General features: G+C 42.8%; 2 protein-coding genes across 6 annotated transcripts in view; one reads left to right on the top strand and one right to left on the bottom strand.

Annotated features, from left to right (window-relative positions):
* Window positions 1-4,183, bottom strand: part of LOC139559336 (ribosome biogenesis protein bop1-like) — a 121,622-nt gene extending 117,439 nt beyond the window's left edge. For both annotated transcript variants that reach the window (XM_071375258.1, XM_071375259.1), the window contains exon 1: window positions 4,031-4,183. In XM_071375258.1, coding sequence (XP_071231359.1) covers window positions 4,031-4,129 — 99 coding nt within the window. In that variant the 5' untranslated portion in view covers window positions 4,130-4,183. The remainder of the gene's footprint in view (window positions 1-4,030) is intronic.
* A 312-nt stretch (window positions 4,184-4,495) lies between these two features.
* The window catches only part of LOC139559333 (heat shock factor protein 1-like), a 35,595-nt gene continuing 16,492 nt past the window's right edge, over window positions 4,496-23,598 (top strand). For all 4 annotated transcript variants that reach the window (XM_071375256.1, XM_071375255.1, XM_071375254.1 and 1 more), the window contains exons 1-5: window positions 4,496-4,906; window positions 13,477-13,585; window positions 14,030-14,166; window positions 14,869-14,993; window positions 22,146-22,221. In XM_071375256.1, the coding sequence (XP_071231357.1) occupies window positions 4,781-4,906; window positions 13,477-13,585; window positions 14,030-14,166; window positions 14,869-14,993; window positions 22,146-22,221 (573 nt within the window). In that variant the 5' untranslated portion in view covers window positions 4,496-4,780. The remainder of the gene's footprint in view (window positions 4,907-13,476; window positions 13,586-14,029; window positions 14,167-14,868; window positions 14,994-22,145; window positions 22,222-23,598) is intronic.

Genomic DNA, 23,598 nt, shown 5'->3' with positions numbered 1-23,598 from the left:
ATACTTAGTACTCCCGCACAGTTGAGCTAGTCACGGGTTGGTTTTTAAAAAGCACAACAGGAGAAAGCGGGGGCAGATGTGTCCAGCTGTGTATTGACAGGGGTCGCGTTTTATATTGAAAGTACAACAGTCTTTTTTTGCTTCAATATAGTGATCAGGGACGTGCAACTATAGTTTTCCTTCACAGAAAATACATTACTGCAACACATTCGGCAGAAAATAGCTTCATTTTCATCAGATGACAACATAAGTGCAACGCTATCATTTCTAATGATTAAGTCTATTATAGAAATAATGTAGCCAGCTACATTTCCTAATGTCTTAAAGTACATTTTACCAGAGAAAAATAGGCTGGCTACACCAAGAGAAGAAGCTACACAGTCGTAGTGCTATTAAAAGTGGTAGGTGAACAGCACAGGAGGTTGGTGGCACCTTAATTGGGGAGAACGGGCTTGTGGTATTGACTGGTGCAGGAATAAGTGGAATTGTATAAAATACATGGTTCAGCTGTTTGATGCAACTCCATTTGCTCCGTTCCAGACAATATTATGAGCCATTCTCCCCTCAGCAGCCTCCTGTGGTGAACATGTCTCATCTGTGATATTTTGGTTAAAAGACTAAAACAATATACCACATTACATTTTACTAGTAATACATTTATTGTTCAAGAAACATTACAAAGACCGCTCATCGTTTTTTTTTATAGAAGCAAATATTTTGGCTGGTAAGATATCCGGGTGGCTGGTATATTTTTAAATCTACCTGTCACAGTGGCTAGTGGACCCATCAATAAAGTACCAAGATCAAATCCTACTACACCGGGTCTAACTATTATCACAGATTATAAAGTGAAACCCAGCCGCTAGTTGTCCAGTGACGTGAGCCTACCAGACGAGCTAAATACCTTTTATGCTCACGTTAAGGCTAGCAACACTGAACCATTTGTATTTATTTTTTATTTCACCTTTATTTAACCAGGTAGGCAAGTTGAGAACAAGTTCTCATTTACAATTGCGACCTGGCCAAGATAAAGCAAAGCAGTTCGACACATACAACAACACAGAGTTACACATGGAGTAAAACAAATACAGTAGAAAAATAAGTCTATATACAATGTGAGCAAATGAGGTGAGATATGGGAGGTAAAGGCAAAAAAAGGCCATGGTGGCGAAGTAAATACAATATAGCAAGTAAAACACTGGAATGGTAGATTTGCAGTGGAAGAATGTGCAAAGTAGAGATAGAAATAATGGGGTGCAAAGGAGCAAAATAAATAAATAAATAAATACAGTAGGGGGAGAGGTAGTTGTTTGGGCTAAATTATAGATGGGCTATGTACAGGTGCAGTAATCTATGAGCTGCTCTGACAGCTGGTGCTTAAAGCTAGTGAGGGAGGTAAGTGTTTCCAGTTTCAGAGATTTTTGCAGTTCGTTCCAGCAGCAGAGAACTGGAAGGAGAGGCGGCCAAAGGAAGAATTGGTTTTGGGGGTGACCAGAGATATAGCTGCTGGAGCGCGTGCTACAGGTGGGTGCTGCTATGGTGACCAGCAAGCTGAGATAAGGGGGGACTTTACCTAGCAGGGTCTTGTAGATGACCTGGAGCCAGTGGGTTTGGCGACGAGTATGAAGCGAGGGCCAGCCAACAAGTGCGTACAGGTCGCAGTGGTGGGTATTATATGAGGCTTTGGTGACAAAACGGATGGCACTGTGATAGACTGCATCCAATTTATTGAGTAGGGTATTGGAGGCTATTTCGCAACAAAGGATGCTTTGTTGCGAAATAGGAAGCCAATTCTAGATTTAACTTTGGATTGGAGATGTTTGATGTGAGTCTGGAAGGAGAGTTTACAGTCTAACCAGACACCTAGGTATTTGTAGTTGTCCACATATTCTAAGTCAGAACCGTCCAGAGTAGTGATGTTGGACGGGCGGGCAGGTGCAGGCAACCATGCATGAGAGCACCAGCTGTTCCGGGTGACCACACTCTCCGTAGCCGATGTGAGTAAGACCTTTTAAACAGGTGAACATTCAAAAGACCATAGGACCAGACAGATTACCAGATTGCCTACTCAAGAGCATGCGCTGACCAACTGGAAAGTTTCTTCACAGACATTTTCAACCTTTTCCTGACCCAGTCTGTAATAACTACATGTTTCAAGCAGACCACCATAGTCCCTGTGCCCAAGAAAGCCAAGGTAACCGGTCTAAATGACTATCGGGCGATATTGAAGCACTCACATCTGTAGCCATGAAATGCTTTGACAGGCTGGTCATGGCTCAAACACAATCAACCCAGACACCCTGGAACCACTCCAATTCGCATACTGCCACAACAGATCAACAGGTGACCCAATCTCTATTGCAAACCACACTGCCCTTTACTATCTGGACAAATCAAACACCTATGTGAGAAAGCTGTTCATTGACTACAGTTAAGCGTTCAACACCATAGTGCCATCCAAGCTCATCACTAAGCTAAGGACCCTGGGATTAAAAACCTCCCTCTGCAAATGGATCCTGGACATCCTGATACCCTCACCTCCTGGGGGTGGCCTAAGCAACAAAATCTCAGTAGTGCGTACCTAGTCCCTTCATGGAATCTCTGTTTACCCACGACTGCATGGTCACACAGGATTCAAACACCATAATTAAGTTTGCCGACTACACAGCGGTGGTAGGCTTGATCACCGACGACGCGACTGCCAGGTCACTGACCACCTCACTGTAGGCTGTGTGGTGCAAGGACAACAACCTCTCCCTCAACAAGACAAAAGGAACTGATCATGGACTACAGGAAACGGAGGGCCAAGCACACCCCCATCCACAGGGCTGTAGTGGAGCAGGTTGAGAGCTTAAAGTTTCTCTGTGTCCACACACACACACACAACAGTCAAGAAGAGGGCACGACTACGCCTCTTCCCCCTCAGGTGACCGAAAAGTTTTAGCGTGGGCCCTCAGATCCTCAAAAAAGTTCTACAGCTGCATCATTGAGAGCATCTGAACTTTGCTGCAGCACTGCTTGGCATGGCAACTGCTTGGCATCTGACCATAAGGTGCTAAACAGGGTAGTGTGTACAGCCCAGTACATCACTAGGGCCAAGCTCCCTGCCATCCAGGATCTCTATACCAGGCGGTGTCAGAAGAAAGCCATAAAAATGTTCAGACTCCAGCCACCCAAGTCACAGACTGTTCTCTCGGCTAACGCATGGAAAGCAGTACTGATGCAACAAGTCTGGGAAAAACAGGACTCTGAACAGCTTCTACCCAAGCCATAAGACTGATAAATAGATAGTTAACGAATCCCAGACAATTTGACTAACTCATCACATATGCTGCTGTTACTGTTTATTATCTATCCTGTCGCTGAGTCACTTTATCCCTTCCTATATGTACATATCTACCTCAACTACCTAGTACCCCTGCACATCGACGTGGTACTGGTACCCCGTGTATATAGCCAAGTTATCGTTACTCATTGTGTATTTATTCCTTGTGTTATTGCCCCCCCCCCCCCCTCTCTCTCTCTGCATTGTTGGGAACAGCCCGTTAGTAAGAATTTCACTGTTAATCTGCACGGACAAAACATTTTATTTGATATCCTAACATATCAGGCATAAAATCCCTATGGAAAAAGGGAATGTGATGGAAGTAAGAGTTAACACACAAACGCTCCAATTACTACACTGCTATCACACAATTTCCAACTCTAGGGAAATAGCATTAAGACAGTCACCCCATGTGAGTCCGACAACCCAAATGTAGGGGTCTGGCTCATCATGAACTATACTGACTGTGCAGCAAGCATGTTTGTTAGGTGAGACAGTCCATTAGTTACTGTTTATACAAAAACATTGTACTTATTTTATTAGCTAATACATCTGGGGGTGATTGACAAAAAAAAGTTGTTGGAAAACCTGCGGCGTTTGAGCTTGCACATCCACATTTCCCTACATAACTAACGTTAGCTAGCTGGTTAGCAATACGTTACCCTTTTTAATACCAAATATACATTTCAGAAATATTTTTCTTACCTGGTCATTGTCCTCTTCAGCAACTCTTTTCTTCGCACTCTTTACTTTAGCTTTATTCATGGTGCCGTTTTTCTGCGATTCTAGAGTTACAGTAGGCATGCTTCTTGTACATCAACAGCCGACCATGTGGGATTCCGCAAGAGGTCAAAGTTGAAAGTTGAGAGCGTTTTAAAACTGCAATTTTCTAAAGTGATTAAAAACATGCGTCTGTAATTATTTCATAGTAGATAATTACATAATGTTATAGCTCAAATTAATTACCGTAAATATGCTGCAAATGTATAGGGTCTGAAAAAATTGGAGGACAAAGTTTAAAGGTAAATTTTTGTGTATTTCATATATTTTATTTCATCTTGTGTTATTATATTATATAATCAACATTAGTACTATTTTGGCATTTAATTCATGACACTTTGGTTGTCTTTGGTGGATAATTGTTTTCCTCCCTGATGAGGTCACAAAATGGCGACCACCATGCGCCTGTGCAATGGCCTTTCTCTACGCAGTTGTTTAGATTTGTCGATTTGATGGATACTTCCACTTATAATAGTTTCTCAATTAGCTAAAAGTCTTCGAAATATTTTTGTTTGTGTTAAGATAAGGAGAATTTCCAAAAGAAACTGTATAGTTGTTACAGCAAAGATTGCGCTGTGTTTTGGATGAGCTTTTCTCTGGAGTTCTCATCCCCTGTTGTTGGCTATTTTGGGAGTTTATCAACTTTTCAAGCGATTCTTGTCATTTTCGTTGATAATGGAGTTTCACGTTGGTGGGTCTGTTGGGGTCGTTGTCAGTGGGAATAACGTACCTGCATTTCTCACAAAACTTTGGACTCTTGTTGAGGATCCTGACACCGATCCTCTAATCTGCTGGAGCCCAGTGAGTTAGCTAGCGAACGTTACTAATGCTAACTAACCTACTACCTAGCTGCTGGACACCTTACTTTGTATATCGACTTGGTTCACTTTCTATACATTTGTTAGCTAACGTTATATGTCATTCAATATGTTAGCTAACTAGCGGGACATAATTAAACACATACACCGTTAACTATATCTAGCTAACTATATGATAAACCACATCAGTTAGCCAACTAGCTAGTTAGCCTTGGTAGCTAGCTTGCTAACCAGATTATATGAGTTGGTTGGACTGAGTCAGAAAGATGTTACTAACCAGCTAGCTAGTTAACTAGCCAACTTAATTTGGTAAAATGTGAAGGTGACACGTTTGTCTGGGCAGCAATTGCCAGGGGAGTTTCGTGGCCGGTGCTTTGGTCATTCCAAGCTTCAGCTGTTGCTGGGTATCAATTATCGTTAGCTGGCTAGCTATGTTAGCAAGCCTTGTCTGCAGCCAGCTAATTTGGGGAACTCTGGACACCGTAACTAGCGGTCGATGTGTGTGTCAAACAGCCATGCAAAAACCACACATTCATTGAAACTAGCTAGCATGGTTATGAGAAAAGGGGGTGTGAGAAAAGGGGGGTGTGGCTCTATAACCAATTTGAGAAATGGATGATGAATATGTGTATCATGCCGCCGTTGCATTGTCTGTGTGGCAATTTGACAGCCTTTTCCCAGACATTGCTAGCAACTATTTATATATATATTTATATTCGCTACCCCACCGTGTTAAATAAAAAGCGACGTAATCAACGGCCAATGTTTACTTTTTTAATTGGGACTATGACATAATTGCAAATCAGTCTGACAGTACTTTTGACAGTATTTCAATCTGAAGGAAGTAGCTATGGTTTGAAAGTGACTGAAATTCATCAAATGTATTAGGACGTTATCAGGCAATCATTTTGTATTATCTTCTGTGTAGGAAAAAAAGCATAATTAACTAGGTGTCCATCCAATCTTTATGCTACTAAAGTACATGTCAGATATCATTTTTTGCCAAAGGCCTGTTGGAAACATTTGTAGGTGAACTTTGCCACTGGCGACAAAACAAAATAGGCTAGAGAAGGTGGAATCTTTTTGTCGGAAAAATGTATTATGTGAGAAATGTCAGTGAAAACTCTTATGGGCTGATAATATCCATCATATCGAAGTCAATTTGGAGTCACGCAATGGCATGTGTGGTCCTCCCACTATGACTCGTTGGGAAAGCATGCAGTTTATTAGGCTACAGATTAAATGATGAACTTCACAGGAAGGTGAAAGTGCAAGGTGATGAGCATGATGCCCCTTTCCAATAAACATTGAGGGTTTTATTCTGGTGACATGATCATCTAGGCTTGGCTGCCGTTTGACATAATCTCATCATGTAGACTATACATGCACTGTGTCTGCGAGCTGTTGGCTAGAGTGCATGTGCTAATACTACAGTGGGCATATTCGCTATATAATGTAACCTTTTTTGTGGGAAAATCATAAATTTTTAAAAGGTGTTGGAAATGCATTAGTTTATCATTTTTATTCTGTACACACAGTGCATTGGGAAAGTATTCAGACCCCTTGACTTCTTCCACATGTTAAATTACAGCCTTATTTGAAAATCTACACACAATAACCCATAATGAGGAAGCAAAAATATGTTTAGAAATGTTGGCAAATTTAGTCAAAATAATAAACTGATCACATTTACATAAGTATTCAGACCCTTTACCCATGACTTTGTTGAATCACTTTTGGCAGTGATTACAGCCTGGAGTCTTCTTGGGTATGATTCAACAAGTTTGGCACACCTGTATTTGGGGAGTTTCTCCTATTCTCTGCAGATCCTCTCAAGCTCTGTCAGGTTGGATTTGGGAGCGTCGCTTCACATCTATTTTCAGGTCTCTCCGGAGATGTTCAATTGGGTTCAAGTCCGAGCTCTTGCTAGGGCACTCAAGGACATTCAGAGACTTGTCCCGAAGTCACTCCTGCGTTGTCTTGGATGTGTGCTTAGGGTTGTTGTCCTGTTGGAAGGTGAACTTTCGCCCCAGTATGAGGTCCTGCTGAGTGCTCTGAAGTTGGTTTTCATCAAGGATCTCTCTGTACTTTGCTCCGTTAATCTTTCCCTCGATCCTGACTAGTCTCCCAGTCCGGCCTCTGAAAAACATCCCCATAGCATGATGATGGAGTACTTCCGGCGCCGAAAAGAGATGGCCGCCTTGCTTCGCGTTCCTTGGAAAATATGCAGTATTTTGTTTTTTTATGTGTTATTTCTTACATCGGTACCCCAGGTAATCTTAGGTTTCATTACATACAGTCGGGAGGAACTACTGAATATACGATTAACGTCAACTCATCATCGTTCCTACCAGGAATATGACTTTCCCGAAACGGATCCAGTGTTTTGCCTTCCACCCAATACAATGGATCTGATCCCAGCCGGCGACCCTGTGCGACGCCGTAAAAGGGGCAAACGAGGCGGTCTCGTGGTCAGGCTTCGGAGACAGGCACATCGCGCTCCACTCCCTAGCATACTACTCGCCAATGTCCAGTCTCTTGACAATAAGGTTGATGAAATCCGAGCACGGGTAGCATTCCAGAGAGACATCAGGGATTGCAACGTGCTCTGCTTCACGGAAACATGGCTAACTCAAGAGACGCTAACGGAGTCGGTGCAGCCAGCTGGTTTCTTCATGCATCGCGCCGACAGAAACAAACATCTTTCTGGTAAGAAGAGGGGCGGGGGGGTATGCCTTATGATTAACGAGACGTGGTGTGATCATCATAACAACACACAGGAACTCAAGTCATTCTGTTCACCTGATCTAGAACTCCTCACAATCAAATGTCGACCGCATTATCTACCAAGGGAATTCTCTTCAATCATAATCACAGCCGTATATATTCCCCCCCAAGCAGACACATCGATGGCCCTGAACGAACTTTATCTGACTCTTTGTAAACTGGAAACCACACACCCTGAGGCTGCATTCATCGTAGCTGGGGATTTTAACAAGGCTAATCTAAAAACAAAACTCCCTAAATTCTATCAGCATATCGATTGTGCTACCAGGGCTGGAAAAACCCTAGATCATTGTTATACTAATTTCCGCGACGCATATAAGGCCCTCCCCCGCCCCCCTTTCGGAAAAGCTGACCACGACTCCATTTTGTTGATTCCAGCCTACAAACAGAAACTAAAACAACAAGCTCCCGCGCTCAGGTCTGTTCAACGCTGGTCCGACCAATCTGAATCCACGCTTCAAGACTGCTTCGATCACGCGGACTGGAATATGTTCCGCATTGCGTCCAACAACAATATTGACGAATATGCTGATTCGGTGAGCGAGTTCATTAGGAAGTGCATTGACGATGTCGTACCCACAGCAACGATTAAAACATTCCCAAACCAGAAACCGTGGATTGACGGCAGCATTCGCGTGAAACTGAAAGCGCGAACCACTGCTTTTAACCAGGGCAAGGTGACCGGAAGCATGACCGAATACAAACAGTGTAGCTATTCTCTCCGCAAGGCAATCAAACAGGCTAAGTCCCAGTACAGAGACAAAATCGAGTCGCAATTCAACAGCTCAGACACAAGAGGTATGTGGCAGGGTCTACAGTCAATCAACAATTACAAAAAGAAAACCAGCCCCGTCGCGGACCAGGATGTCTTGCTCCCAGACAGGCTAAACAACTTTTTTGCCCGCTTTGAGGACAATACAGTGCCACTGACACGGCCCCCTACCAAAACCTGCGGGCTCTCCTTCACTGCAGCCGAGGTGAGTAAAACATTTAAACGTGTTAACCCTCGCAAGGCTGCAGGCCCAGACGGCATTCCCAGCCGCGTCCTCAGAGCATGCGCAGACCAGCTGGCTGGTGTGTTTACGGACATATTCAATCAATCCTTATCCCAGTCTGCTGTTCCCACATGCTTCAAGAGGGCCACCATTGTTCCTGTTCCCAAGAAAGCTAAGGTAACTGAGCTAAACGACTACCGCCCCGTAGCACTCACTTCCGTCATCATGAAGTGCTTTGAGAGACTAGTCAAGGACCATATCACCTCCACCCTACCGGACACCCTAGACCCACTCCAATTTGCTTACCGACCCAATAGGTCCACAGACGACGCAATCGCAACCACACTGCACACTGCCCTAACCCATCTGGACAAGAGGAATACCCATGTGAGAATGCTGTTCATCGATTACAGCTCAGCATTTAACACCATAGTACCCTCCAAACTCGTCATCAAGCTCGAGACCCTGGGTCTCGACCCCGCCCTGTGCAACTGGGTCCTGGACTTCCTGACGGGCCGCCCCCAGGTGGTGAGGGTAGGTAACAACATCTCCACCCCGCTGATCCTCAACACTGGGGCCCCACAAGGGTGCGTTCTGAGCCCTCTCCTGTACTCCCTGTTCACCCACGACTGCGTGGCCATGCACGCCTCCAACTCAATCATCAAGTTTGCGGATGACACTACAGTGGTAGGCTTGATTACCAACAACGACGAGACGGCCTACAGGGAGGAGGTGAGGGCCCTCGGAGTGTGGTGTCAGGAAAATAACCTCACACTCAACGTCAACAAGACAAAGGAGATGATTGTGGACTTCAGGAAACAGCAGAGGGAGCACCCCCCTATCCACATCGACGGGTCAGTAGTGGAGAAGGTGGAAAGTTTTAAGTTCCTCGGTGTACACATCACGGACAAACTGAATTGGTCCACCCACACAGACAGCGTTGTGAAGAAGGCGCAGCAGCGCCTCTTCAACCTCAGGAGGCTGAAGAAATTCGGCTTGTCACCAAAAGCACTCACAAACTTCTACAGATGCACAATCGAGAGCATCCTGTCGGGCTGTATCACCGCCTGGTACGGCAACTGCTCCGCCCACAACCGTAAGGCTCTCCAGAGGGTAGTGAGGTCTGCAGAACGCATCACCGGGGGCAAACTACCTGCCCTCCAGGACACCTACACCACCCGATGTCACAGGAAGGCCATAAAGATCATCAAGGACAACAACCACCCAAGCCACTGCCTGTTCACCCCGCTATCATCCAGAAGGCGAGGTCAGTACAGGTGCATCAAAGCAGGGACCGAGAGACTGAAAAACAGCTTCTATCTCAAGGCCATCAGACTGTTAAACAGCCACCACTAACATTTAGCGGCCGCTGCCAACATACTGACTCAACTCCAGCCACTTTAAAAATGGGAATTGATGGAAATTATGTAAAAATGTACCACTAGCCACTTTAAACAATGCCACTTAATATAATGTTTACATACCCTACATTACCCATCTCATATGTATATACTGTACTCTATATCATCTACTGCATCTTGCCATCTTTATGTAATACATGTACCACTAGCCACTTTAAACTATGCCACTTTATGTTTACATACCCTACAGTACTCATCTCATATGTATATACCGTACTCTATACCATCTACTGCATCTTGCCATGCCGTTCTGTACCACCACTCATTCATATATCTTTATGTACATATTCTTCATCCCTTTACACTTGTGTGTGTGTTTAAGGTAGTAGTTGTGGAATTGTTAGGTTAGATTACTTGTTGGTTATTACTGCATTGTCGGAACTAGAAGCACAAGCATTTCGCTACACTCGCATTAACATCTGCTAACCATGTGTATGTGACTAATAAAATTTGATTTGATTTGATTTGCTACCACCATCATGCTTCACCGTAGGGATGGTGCCAGGTTTCTTCCAGACGTGATGCTTGGCATTCACGCCGAATAATTCAATCTTGGTTTCATCAGACCAGAGAATCTTGTTTCTCATGGTCTGAGAGTCTTTACGTGCCTTTTGGCAAACTCAAAGTGGGCTGTCATGTGCCTTTTACTGACGAGTGCCTTCTGTCTGGCCACTAACATAAAATCCTGATTAATAGAGTGCTACAGAGATGGTTGTCCTTCTGGAAGGTTCTCCCATCTCCACAGAGGAACTCTGGAGCTCTGTCAGAGTGACCATTGGGTTCTTGGTCACCTTGACCAAGGCCCTTCTCCCCCGATTGCTCAGTTTGGCCGGTCGGACAGTTCTAGGAAGAGTCTTGGTGGTTCCAATCTTCTTCCATTTAAGATTGATGGAGGCCACTGTGTTCTTGGGGAGCTTCAATGCTGCAGACATTTTTTGGTACCCTTCCCCAGATCTGTGCCTCAACACAATCCTGTCTCAGAGCTTTACTGACAATTCCTTCGACCTCATTGCTTGGTCTTTGCTCGGACATGCACTGTCAACTGTGGGACCTTTATATAGACAGGTGTGTGGCTTTCCAATTAATCTCCAATCAATTTAATTTACCACAGGTGGATTCCAATCAAGTTGTAGAAACATCTCAAGGATGATCAATGGAAGCAGGATGCACCTGAGCTTAATTTCGAGTCTCATAGCAAAGGGTCTGAATACTTATGTCAAGCTATTTCTGTTTTTTAATACATTCACAAACATTTCAGAAACCTGTTTTCGCTTTGTCATCATGGGGTATTGTGTGTAGATTGAGGAGGTATTTTTTAAATACATTTTAGAACAAGCCTGTAACGTAACTAAATGTGGAAAGGGTATTTGTAATATTTTCCGAATGCGCTGTAAGTTAACTGCAAAAGGTATTTTTATGTGCACTAGGTCATCACGCACAGCCTTTTATCCGCAACAACTCAATTTGATGGAAACGCATGTCTGGTGGGAGAATGTGCATATTTCCAATGTCATACTAACATACTAATAAAGAAAATAGAAAATAGGCTTCGTTTCCCACCAATGGTGCGTTTCCACCAAACTGACTTGTTGCAGATAAAAATCAGTGTGATGACAGTGCACACAAAATGTACCTTTTTACATACATTTTATTCCGTACATGAAAATTTAAAGTTCAATGTGTTTCTATCACATTTTCAACTCTACCTATAAATTTCTCACAAACTGTTGCGTTAAATAGCAAAATGTGCCTCCTCTGGTCTTGGCACCTGCACTCTAACCAACAGTTTGCAGATACTCTGTGGGTAGTCTAGTCTACATTATGAGATAATTCATGCAAATATTTGTATTTGTCAAACAGCAGTCAAGCATGCCACCAGAATCAGACCTTCGATATTCATTGGAAATGAGCATCAAGAACACGGTGTACTTTCACCACCCTGTGAAGTTCATCACAAATTATTTCATTTAGGTAATAAACTGCATGGTTCCAACCCCCCTGTGATGGTGTCATAATATTTTGTATCTTAAACCATTCAAAAGACTGAGCCACATTTGTAGGAAGAAAACAGAAACTCCTCTGTTTATTATAACTGCATCTAGCGGCTACCGGAGGTTACTGATGTGACCCTGGTTCAATTATTCTATATTTTTCCCGTAGTTTCTCTCGCGATCCCATTTTCAAATCAGGCGACCCCACATCACCCAAGTTTGGTAAACGCTGGGATAGACCAAACGGTTCAAGAGAAAATATAATAATGAATGAAAAAAGCATCTAATCAACCATAGCATTATTTTCAATTAACTCTACCGCTCTTCCAACGATTGACTTTGGCACCAAAACATTAACAACAAAGACATATTGACATGGTCAAATAAGTGTGTAAAAAAATATATATAAACAAGGATATTTCATGCTAAAAGCCTCATATTAAACACCAATGGTATTCACTAAGTTGGTTGTTTATATTTAGGATAATATTTTACAGCTTTGTCATACAGTTTTAAAATCATGTTATTAGATTATTACATATTTTACATTTGATAAGGCCACACAGAGGGCCAGAATCAATTAGACGCCTGTGATAATCTGAAGTATCCAAAATAGCCATTTTAATAAAATTTCCCCAAAAAACTTGAAAGCTACCGAAATGCTGGTAGTTTACTGGTAAACTTAGAATGTTTTCAGTTATATAACCTCCCTTTGCAACCCTTTTTAGGGATGTTATCTCTAACTAGCATACTGGGTAGGAGAAAACCCTGCGTGTGTTGATGCAGCCTCTCATGTCTATCCAAAGGCCTCCTATATGTTCATGGCCTCTGATCCAAGCAGCTGACTTCTCTCAGCATCCATTTCCTAAAAATGAATAGATAGCTAAATAACAAACTAACATTCAGGCAAAACACTTCTATTATTCTACACTGGACTATTTCACTTTTCCACTAGTTCAGCCCTCATTGCATCATGATGCCCTCCCAGATTGTCTGAATGTCCCCAGAATATTCAGGTTATGTTCAAATAAATCAATTACATGTTGACCTACTAATTAGAATATCACTACAGGTATTGGAATGCTCTGCCTTTATAGGTTTCAGAGGGTTCTTTTTGTCTCTTTACATTGCCAATGTGGTATTTCATAATGATTCAACCTGTAAACCATTGCCAGAGACTCGCCATAGTCACAGAGTTTAGTTAGAGACTTTATCAGACCCAATGTTGTTTAGCTTTGTTGTAAGCCACCCAAGGCAGCTTAACCTGATTCTTAGTACATTCTCAGTACATAGGGCCTAGCTACGGTAAACTGGGGTTGTGCGATTATTTCTTTAACTGTTCTTGTTCTTCCTTTACAGAATGGCAACAGCTTCCATGTGTTTGATCAGTGCCGATTTTCCAAGGAGGTGCTTCCCAAGTATTTTAAACACAATAACATGGCCAGCTTTGTGCGCCAGCTCAATATGTGTGAGTTGTCATTCATGTATTTAATACGTTAGGCATAGCAATGAAATCTTTATAGTAGCTTCGTTTGATTTGCTTATACTTTTTATGTTTCTCCAGTTTAGCATTCTGTCCCCAGAACCTTCACTTATCGGTTTTGGGTGTGCGGTAGATTCTGCAGATTATTATTTTATTAGAGGCAATTTCTCAGAAGTTGAGATAGATGTAACCACGTTTTCTTTTCTTTTTTACTGAAATCCTTTTGCTTTTTTTGTATCTTTGGTTATGTAATCCACTTGCATGTTATTTATTAAGACTGAAAAGGCTAGGAGGATATGATTGCATACAGTGACCTATAAATCAGCCTGTATTTTTTGTTTCTGAAATTTGCCTATGTAAGTTCCTCGTATCTCTAGAAATTGAATAGTATGTCTTAGCCAAAACTGTGTTGTTTTTTTCTTTCTACAGATGGCTTCCGCAAAGTAGTTCACATTGAGCAGGGCGGCCTGGTGAAGCCTGAGAAGGACGACACTGAATTCCAGCATCCCTACTTCCTCCGCGGACAAGAGCATCTGCTGGAAAATATCAAACGTAAAGTTACCAATGTAAGTGCAAAATGATCAAGTTGATCATCATGATATTTCTGATTCATGTATCATGCCCTTCTTCATACTCAACTCCGAACAGTCTTTTTAAATAGGCTTTACATAGCCCAAACAATATTATGTAAGAAAGTATTACAAATATGTTACATTTCTAGTCAGAACTATGTAGCCAACTCCCTGTAGAAAACACAGATGGAAAGCCTCAGTAAAACTCCTCATAGAGAAATCTATTGGGATGCTCCTCAGACAGACAGCATGTCAGACCGACAGCATATGCTCCCAGTGCATGGCCTGCTTGGCCTGATTTTTTTCTCTGCTCCCTTCCACTCCTGGGACAGATTGAGCTAATCTAGTGGTCTCTGTGGAGCCTGCCATCTGGGGATGGGTGGATTAGAGAAAGCAGGCCAGGGAGCTCGTAATCTGACGTTGCAGGACCCTTTAATGCAGTCACTTTCTGCTCCGCTCAGTCCACTGATTTACTGCTGTTTCCATCTGCACCTTGATATAGTCTGCCTCGGGCCAACTGACCAGTTCAGGCTAAAAACTGAATACCGAATCATACACTTTCATTGTGTTTCCATTGTCTATCCCTCAGGGTTCAAGTCGGGGCCAAGGCCTACACTGAAGGCTCGTTTTTATCTCTTTCCCGCCTCACTTTAACAGTTTGCGTTAACCATTTCGTCATGTTCTCCCTTTCCTCAGGTGTCCAATGTTAAACATGATGAGCTTAAGATGAGCTCAGACGATGTCTCGAAAATCCTGACCAACGTGCAGCACATAAAGGGCAAGCAGGAGACCATAGACTCCCAAATCATCGCCATGAAGCAGTAAGTGAAACGTTGAGGCACATTCTGATTCATATTGTGACTCTTTCTCATGCATATTGGACGGTTGACACGGCTTAACTAATAAATTGAAATGAACAAAATCAACAGAAGGTCTGACAAGTATAGTGCAAAGTATAACCCCCAAATCCACATACAGTGCATTCGGAAAGTATTCAGACCCCTTGACTTTTTCCAAATTTTGGTACATTTGAGTAAGGTTGTAACAATACCCCATAATGACAAAACAAAACAGGTTTTTAGAAGAAGAAAAAAAGCCTATTTATTCAAAATAAAAAAAACTATCACATTTACATAAGTACTCAGACCCTTTATTCAGTACTTTGTTGAAGCACCTTTGGCAGCGATTACAGCCTTGAGTCGTCTTGGGTATGACGCTACAAGCTTGGCACACCTGTATTTGGGGAGTTTCTCCCATTCTTCTCTGCAGATCCTCTCAAGCTCTGTCAGGTTGGATGGGTCGCGTTGCTGCACAGCTATTTTCAGGTCTCTCCGGAGATGTTCGATCGGGTTCAAGTCCAGGCTCTTGCTAGGCCACTCAAGGACATTGACACTTGTGCTGAAGCCACTCCTGCGTTGTCTTGGGTGTGTTCTTAGTGTCGTTGTCCTGTTGGAAGGTGATTCCTCGCGCCAGATTGAGGTCCTGAGCGCTCTGGAGCAGGTTTTCATCAAGGATCTCTCTGTACTTTTCTCCGGTCATCTTTCCCTCGATCCTGGCTAGTCCCTACCGCTGAAAACATCCCCACAGCATGATGCTGTCACCAGCATGCTTCAGCGTAGGGATGATGCCAGGTTTCCTCCAGACTCTGGGCATTCAGACCAAAGAGTTCAATCTTGGTTTCATCAGACCAGAGAATCTTGTTTCTCATGGTCTCAGTCTTTAGGTGCTTTTCGGCAAGCTCCAAGCGGACTCTCATGTGCCTTTTACTGAGGAGTGGTTTCCGTCTGGCCACTGTACCATAAAGGCCTGATTGGTGGAGTACTGCAGAGATGGTTGTCCTTTTGGAAAGTTCTCCTATCGCCACAGAGGAACTCTAGCGCTCTGTCAGAGGGAACTTCGGGCTCTTGGTCACCTCCCTGACCAAGGCCCTTCTCCCCCGATTGCCCAGTTTGGCTGGGCGGCAAGCTCTAGGAAGAGTCTTGGTGGTTCCAAACTTCTTCCATTCAACAATGATGGAGGCCACTGTGTTCTGGGGGACCTTCAATGCTGCAGACATTTTTTAGTACCCTTCCCCAGATCTGTGCCTCGACACAATCCTGTCTCTGAGGTCTACTGACAATTCCTTCAACCTCATGGCTTGGTTTTTGCTCGGAAATGCACTATCAACTGTGGGACCTTATATAGACAGGTGTGTGGCTTTCCAATTCATGCCCAATCAATTGAATTTACCACAGGTGGAGTCCTATCAAGTTGTAGAAACATTTCAAGGATGATCAATGGAAACAGGATGCACCTGAGCTTAATTTCGAGTCTCATAGCAAAGGGTCTGAATACTTATGTCAAGCTATTTCTGTTTTTTAATACATTCACAAACATTTCAGAAACCTGTTTTCGCATTGTCATTACGGGCTATTGTGTGTAGATTGAGGACGTTTTTACTTATTTAATACATTTATGAACAAGCCTGTAACGCAACTAAATGTGGAAAAGGTATTCGGAATACTTTCTGAATGCACTGTAAGTTAACTGTTAACAAAGTTTCTGAATACTTAAGTAAATACGTTTTTAATTTTTTAATTTTATACATTTGAAAAAAATTCTGGACCTCTTTTTCACTTTGTCATTACGGGGTATTGTGTGTAGATTCATGAGGATTTTTATTTAATCATTTTTAGAATAAGGCTGTAACATAACAATGTGGAAAAAGTCAAGGGGTCTGAATACTTTTCGAAGGCACTGTAGATGCAAAATTGTAGAACATTTTCAGAATTGACTGCCCCTTGAACGAGCCAAAAACATTCCTACCCCAGCTTTGCCTCTGTTCCAAACAATAAGATTCTCTTTCGCTCACGCTTTGCTGCTGTTTTGCTAAATTAGCGAGCATGTATATTGTGTCCCCATAGGGCTGCCGTAGCCTAGCATGCTGCATTAAGGCGGTGTCAACCAGTTTATTTTAAGCTAGTGATTAGGCTGCTAGAGACAGAATTCCTAGAGGCCTGTCAGAGGCTGAAATATACATGCAGGAGTCAGTGTGCTGTTTGAATCCACAGAGCTGTCCTAAATTAACACTTTCACGCTATTTTGTAAAACTCCAATTAAGGGCGCACATCTAGTGATAAAAAGTATAGTTTTTAATGGTGGTAGAACTGCAGCTGTGGAGAGTTGGACCTTCTGTTTCTAGTTTTTATCTGGCTGTGGTTTAGGATAGGTTCAGGGTTACTTCTATGTGTTCCTTTTTTGGATGACTTGATAAGTTGTAGCCTGGGTGCCAGTCTGTTTCTGCTCAAGCCATTGCTAACTCAAAATGGAATTGCCGTGTTTGACTTGACAATGGAGTAGGCAAATGCACAAACCAATCTGGGACCAGACTAGATCAATTGTGGTTCAGACTGAGTTCCATGTTTGTAGCAGTAATGATGTGGGGATAACTCATTGAGTTCTGTCATTGTACGTGTCTGGTTCGTTAGCGTGTCTACTCATTATAGATGTCTTGATAAAATGTGGTGCAAAGTTAAGTTCCCATTTTGTAACAGTTATAGGATAACCCATTGGGTTGTGTCAGTGCGCCTCACTCTGGGACAGTATAATGGTGTTTCATGTTTCAGTATGCTTAGTCACCATTCTAAAACCGAGTGGCTCCTGTCATGCAGCTGGGATGATGTGGCTAGGCTGCACACCAGCTGCCTTTAGGCCGTCAGGGTGCATGTCAGGCCCCACATAATTAATACAATCCTTCCTCCACACACACACAGACATATTTGGATTCTCCAGCTGGACCCTTGGACTCTTCATTGCCGCTGAGGGCATTCTCTCCTGTCCCAAACATATGTTCACAAACCAGACTTTTTCTTCATGGTACCATGATGCAATACGCAGGACAGTTTTCATTATGACCTTATTCATCCTGTCCATCGGCACGGCATGACAGTCTCTCTCCATGTCCTCTTAGAATAGGAGAGTGCAAGAAGACGGGATTATTTATCCAATCTATTTTATCCAACTTGCCTGTTCGATCCATACCTTCAGATTAAGATGTATCACTCAAACGATGAATGTCCATCACCTGAGGTGGGTGGCTCTCAATAAAACGAGACAAGAATCTCTCTTACTTATAAAAAAGGATTCTTCTCTTTTACCATATTCCTCGTTATTTTCACACCTGCGCACCTCCCCTCTGACACTCAGACAAATCTGACAGTCTGAAAAGTTATAGCTATGTTTCTGATTATCGAATGACTTTCACATGTTAAATAATCCCTCTAACTATTGGTCAGAGTGGTGTTTCGGGGGGGGTCAGTGGTGACCCTATCCACTTGGAGGCATCCACACCTGCCTCTATAAACCCTGTTCATCTGCCCCACAGGGAGGTCAGCACAGACAGTGGGCTTTTCTGGCGCAACCTTATACAGGGCAGCGTGAATTTACAAGGCAGCAAGGACCACTGATGGTCTATAAACACAGATAGAGCACCTCTCTTTTCCATGTCGGAGGTTTGAAGGCCCTGTAGCACTCAGATGACACCCCCAGTACACACCTCCTTCAACCCTCGTTCAGTCTCTGTTTTAATACCACATCTGTGTACTGGAAGTTCTTAAGGTTAACATGCGTTACTCCATAACAATGCCAGGTTGTAAGGCCGAAGCTATGATAATCAGCAAATTAATCCTCGAACGCCAGGCCTACATGTTGATTGATTTAGATTTTTCAGGTCTAGAATACAGGTGTGAGATCTTAATTTGACCAGTTTAGTCGCAGGAGTAAAATATTCCTGCAGCAGAAGGATTTGATTATGAATGAATACAAAAAGAATACATTTCTAAAAGGAAATGATTTTGATAGGTTTCATTAGGCTATGGTTTAGGTGATGCCTACGGGATACACTTGTGTGTCGTAGTGGAGACCAATATATCTATCTTGTGTTTATTAAAGGGTAGGAAGCATGCTTTCACTCACCAAAGTAACAGTGTGGTCAAAGACTTAGTAACTTAGTTGTCGTCACGATCTGGTTACCTATAACTACAAACATAGTTATGTTTTAGTGTTTTTACATATTTATTAACTTATTACCGGATATTTTCGGAACTACCCACAATGTACTATTTCTCAACATCATATGGCCAACCGGTGCTACTTAGCTAGTTCCAGCTGGCTAACATTAGCTACTAGCCATGTTAGCATGTAATTGCATTCCAAACCAAGTATTAGTGTACATAGTAGCTCACCAGCACTACCGTTCAAAACTTTGGGGTCACTTCAAAATGTCCATGTTTTTGAAAGGAAAGCTATTTTTTGGTCCATCAAAATAACATCAAATTGATCAGAAATACAGTGTAGACATTGTTAATGTTGTAAATGACTATTGTAGCTGGAAACGGCAGATTTTTTAATGGAATGTCTACATAGGCGTACAGAGGCACATTATCAGAAACCATCATTCCTGTGTTCCAATGGCACGTTGTGTTAGCTAATCCAAGTTTATCATTTTATAAAGGCTAATTGATCATTAGAAAACCCTTTTGCAATTGTGTTAGCACAGCTGAAAACGGTTGTCCTGATTAAAGAAGCATTAAAACCGCCGCCTTTAGACTAGTTGAGTATCTGCAGCATCAGCATTTGTGTGTTCGATTACAGGCTCAAAATGGCCAGAAACAAAGTACTTTCTTCTGAAACTTGTCAGTCTATTCTTGTTCTGAGAAATGAAGGCGAGAAATTGCCAAGAAACTGAAGATCTCGTACAACGCTGTGTACTACTCCCTTCACAGAACAGCGCAAACTGCCTCTAACCAGAATAGAAAGAGTGGGAGGCCCTGGTGCACAACTGAGCAAGAGGACAAGTACATTAGTGTCTAGTTTGAGAAACAGACGCCTCACAAGTCCGCAACTGGCAACTTCATTAAATAGTACGCGCAAAACACCAGTCTCAACCTCAACAGTTAAGAGGCGACTCCAGGATGCTGGCCTTAAAATTATAAACTTGGATTAGCTAACACAACGTGCCATTGGAACACAGGAGTGATGGTTGCTGATAATGGGCCTCTGTACGCCGATGTAGATATTCCATAAAAAATCTGCCATTTCCAGCTACAATAGTCATTTACAACATAAACAGTGTCTACGCTGTATTTCTGATACATTTTATGTTATTTAATGGACAAAAACATTGCTTTTCTTTCAAAAACAAGGACATTTCTAAGTGACCCCAAACATTTGAACGGTAGTGTACATTCACTAAGAAGAAACCATGCAAGTTAATGCAAAAAACTTGTTGATTGAAGCGAGCGGATTGGCTTAGAGAACTGCTTATGCCAGTAACATTATTTGAAAACTGATTAGCTGGCGTTATGTATTTCCTAAACTTTGGTTTTCTTTAATGTAGCTATAACCTAGGGTTTGATAGCAACTGGCGGACTCAAGCAGTACTAACATAACGTTAGCAGGCTAGTAGGGCTAACATTAGCAGGAAAGTTGGCTAGCAACCTTGCAAGCTGAATTTTAACAATAAAATCTAAGTATTTGCTTGTAAGTTCACTGAATGTTATTTAAACCAGTACTTTTGATGCTTATTCTAATGCAAATCCACATGTTGAATGTGGTTACGTTTATGCTACCTACCCTTTAATCTTTATAAAACTACAGTTGTTGATGTATGGCAGCAATGTAGATACATTTTTGAATGTAGTAGGATCTACAGTTGTAGGACATGTATTCTGTCCAGTGCTTTAACATTTGATCGAGGGAGAACTGCGGGTTTTCAGTGAAGTTATGTAAATCACAAGGCTCATTTGAATTTCCTGCGGCTGAGTGATCAAATTAAGATACTATATCTGTAGTTTAATTTGCACTTTTTTAGAGCCACCTTAGTCAAGACATAAGACTAAAATGCTAATCAAACTCTGAAATATATACATTTATATTCTGATTATTGTGGTAGCATCAGGTCATTCCTGGTACATTTCAATGTACTTGGAAACTGAAGATGATTCTGAAATCTTCATCTTGTCATGGAGCCAGAAGAATCAATCTGACATTCATCAAGGTGTTGTCTAGCCTGGTTTGCTCTGTCTTGCCAACTCCAGTGAGACAGAGACCATAAGAGATTACAGGACAGCACAAACATATTTGGGTCCAGGCTAGGTTTTGTCTGAGTCCAGGGCATGTAATTTAATGTGAGCCATGTGTATGGACAATGGATGAATCAGGCCCATGAGCACACCCACAAAGCAGCTTAACCATAGTCTGGGGAGCCAGGCTTTAAGAGCCAGGTGGAGGGGCAGGGTCTTTATAGACTGCACTAAAAAAGCTGAATAAACACAGCGCGCTAAGATCTTTCAATAGCCATTAACTTAACAAAATAAACTGCCTCAACTATTCCTCAAATCTTTACCAGTACAGTAAAAAATCTGCTGTGCCTCGTTAGGCATGCCACAGTATGGGGGGCTCTTAAAGATTAGGGTCTAAGCCCTTGCCCTCCTGCCCTTTGCCCTTCCCCCATCTTGGCTACATGTACGGTGGAGTTTTAAGTCAGTTAGGGATGACGTGCTGTTCTGAGATTGGTTAGTCATTCTTTGATTTATTTCAAAACATGCGTTGCAGCTGGTTATTAGGCTATTCAAATGATGTATGAAGAAACATCACAATGTCAAGGACTGATGTCATTGTAGCAAGCGTCCATGACATTACCCAAAGAGGATGTCATGGGTTTGGGAATGGAAGGCAAATGATTAGTTGGCCTAATTGGGCATCAGTTGTATATGCGGTTCTTTGTGGCTCAGTTGGTAGAGCATGGCGCTTGTGGGTTCGATTCCCATGGGGGACTAGAACGAAAAAAGTATGAAAGTGTATGCACTCACTACTGTAAGTCGCTCTGGATAAGAGTGTCTGCTAAATGACTGAAATACGTTTGCCATTTGTGGCATTCAATTTAAAATAATGATTAACTGATCTGTAAACGAGTATCCCCTTTGTCTTTCCAGTGAGAATGAAGCTCTGTGGAGGGAGGTGGCCAGCCTCAGACAGAAACACGCCCAGCAACAGAAAGTCGTCAACAAGGTAAAAGACAGTCACGGTACCTGCCACTGCTCTGACCACACAGAATATGGGGTTGGCTCTTCTATGCTATGGTAACATAGTAATTCATGTGATAACATGTGGTCCTTTGTAGCTTAATTGGTAAAGCATGGTGCTTGTAATGCTAGGGTAGTGGGTTCGATTCCACCCATACGTAAAATGTATGCGAGTCGTCTTGGGTATGATGCTACAAGCTTGGCACACCTGTATTTGTGGAATTTCTCCCCTTCTCTGCAGATCCTCACAAGCTCTGTCAGGTTGGATGGGGAGTGTCGCTGCACAGCTATTTTCAGGTCTCTCCAGAGATGTTCAAGTCCGGACTCTGGCTGGGCTACTCAAGGACATTCATAGACTTGTGCCGAAGCCACTCCTGTGTTGTCTTGGCTGTGTGCAGGTCGTTGTCCTGTTGGAAGGTGAACCTTCGCCTCAGTCTGAGGTCCTGAGCGCTCTGGAGTAGGTTTTCATCAAGGATCTCTTTGTACTTTGCTCCGTTCATCTTTACCTAGATCCTGACTAGTCTCCCAGTCCTGCAGCTGAAAAACATAGCATGATGCTGCCACCACCGCGCTTCACCGTAGGGATGGTGCCAGGTTTCCTCCAGATGTGACGCTGGGCATTCAGACCAAAGAGTTCAATCATGGTTTCATGGTCTCAATCTTTAGGTGCCTTTTGGCAAACTCCAAGTGGGCTGTCTGCCTTTTACTGAGGAGTGGTTTCCGTCTGGCCACTGTACCATAAAGGCCTGATTGGTGGAGTGCTGCAGAGATGGTTGTCCTTATAGAAGGTTCTCCCGTATCCACAGAGGAACTCTGTCAGAGTGACCATCGGGTTCTTGGTCACCTCCCTGACCAAGGCCCTTCTCCCCAGTTTGGCTGGGCGGCAAGCTCTAGGAAGAGTCTTGGTGGTTCCAAACTTCTTCCATTTAACAATGATGGGGACCTTCAATGCTGCAGATATTTGTTGGTACCCTTCCCCAGATCTGTGCCTTGACACAATCCTGTCTCTGAGCTCTACCTACAATTTCTTTGACCTCATGGCTTGGTTTTTGCTCTGACATGCACTGTCAACTGTGGGACCTTATATAGGCAGGTGTGCAGCTTTCTAAATCATGTCCAATCAATAGAATTTACCACAGGTGGACTCCAAGTTGTAGAAACATCTCAAGGATGATCAATGGAAACAAGATGCACCTGAGCTCAATTTCGAGGCTTTCATTCACCCACGTGGGTATATGCTCCTAAAAACCAATGAGGAGATGGGAGAGGCGGGACATGCAGCTCGTCAAGCGTCACAAATAGATCCAAGTTTTATTTTAGCTCCTGGCTACGCAGACGTTAAAATATAACCAATTTCTTGGTC

The sequence above is a fragment of the Salvelinus alpinus genome, chromosome 29, assembly GCF_045679555.1.
Source record: "Salvelinus alpinus chromosome 29, SLU_Salpinus.1, whole genome shotgun sequence".
Lineage (NCBI taxonomy): Eukaryota > Metazoa > Chordata > Actinopteri > Salmoniformes > Salmonidae > Salvelinus > Salvelinus alpinus.
This window is presented reverse-complemented; position numbering and strand designations above follow the sequence as displayed.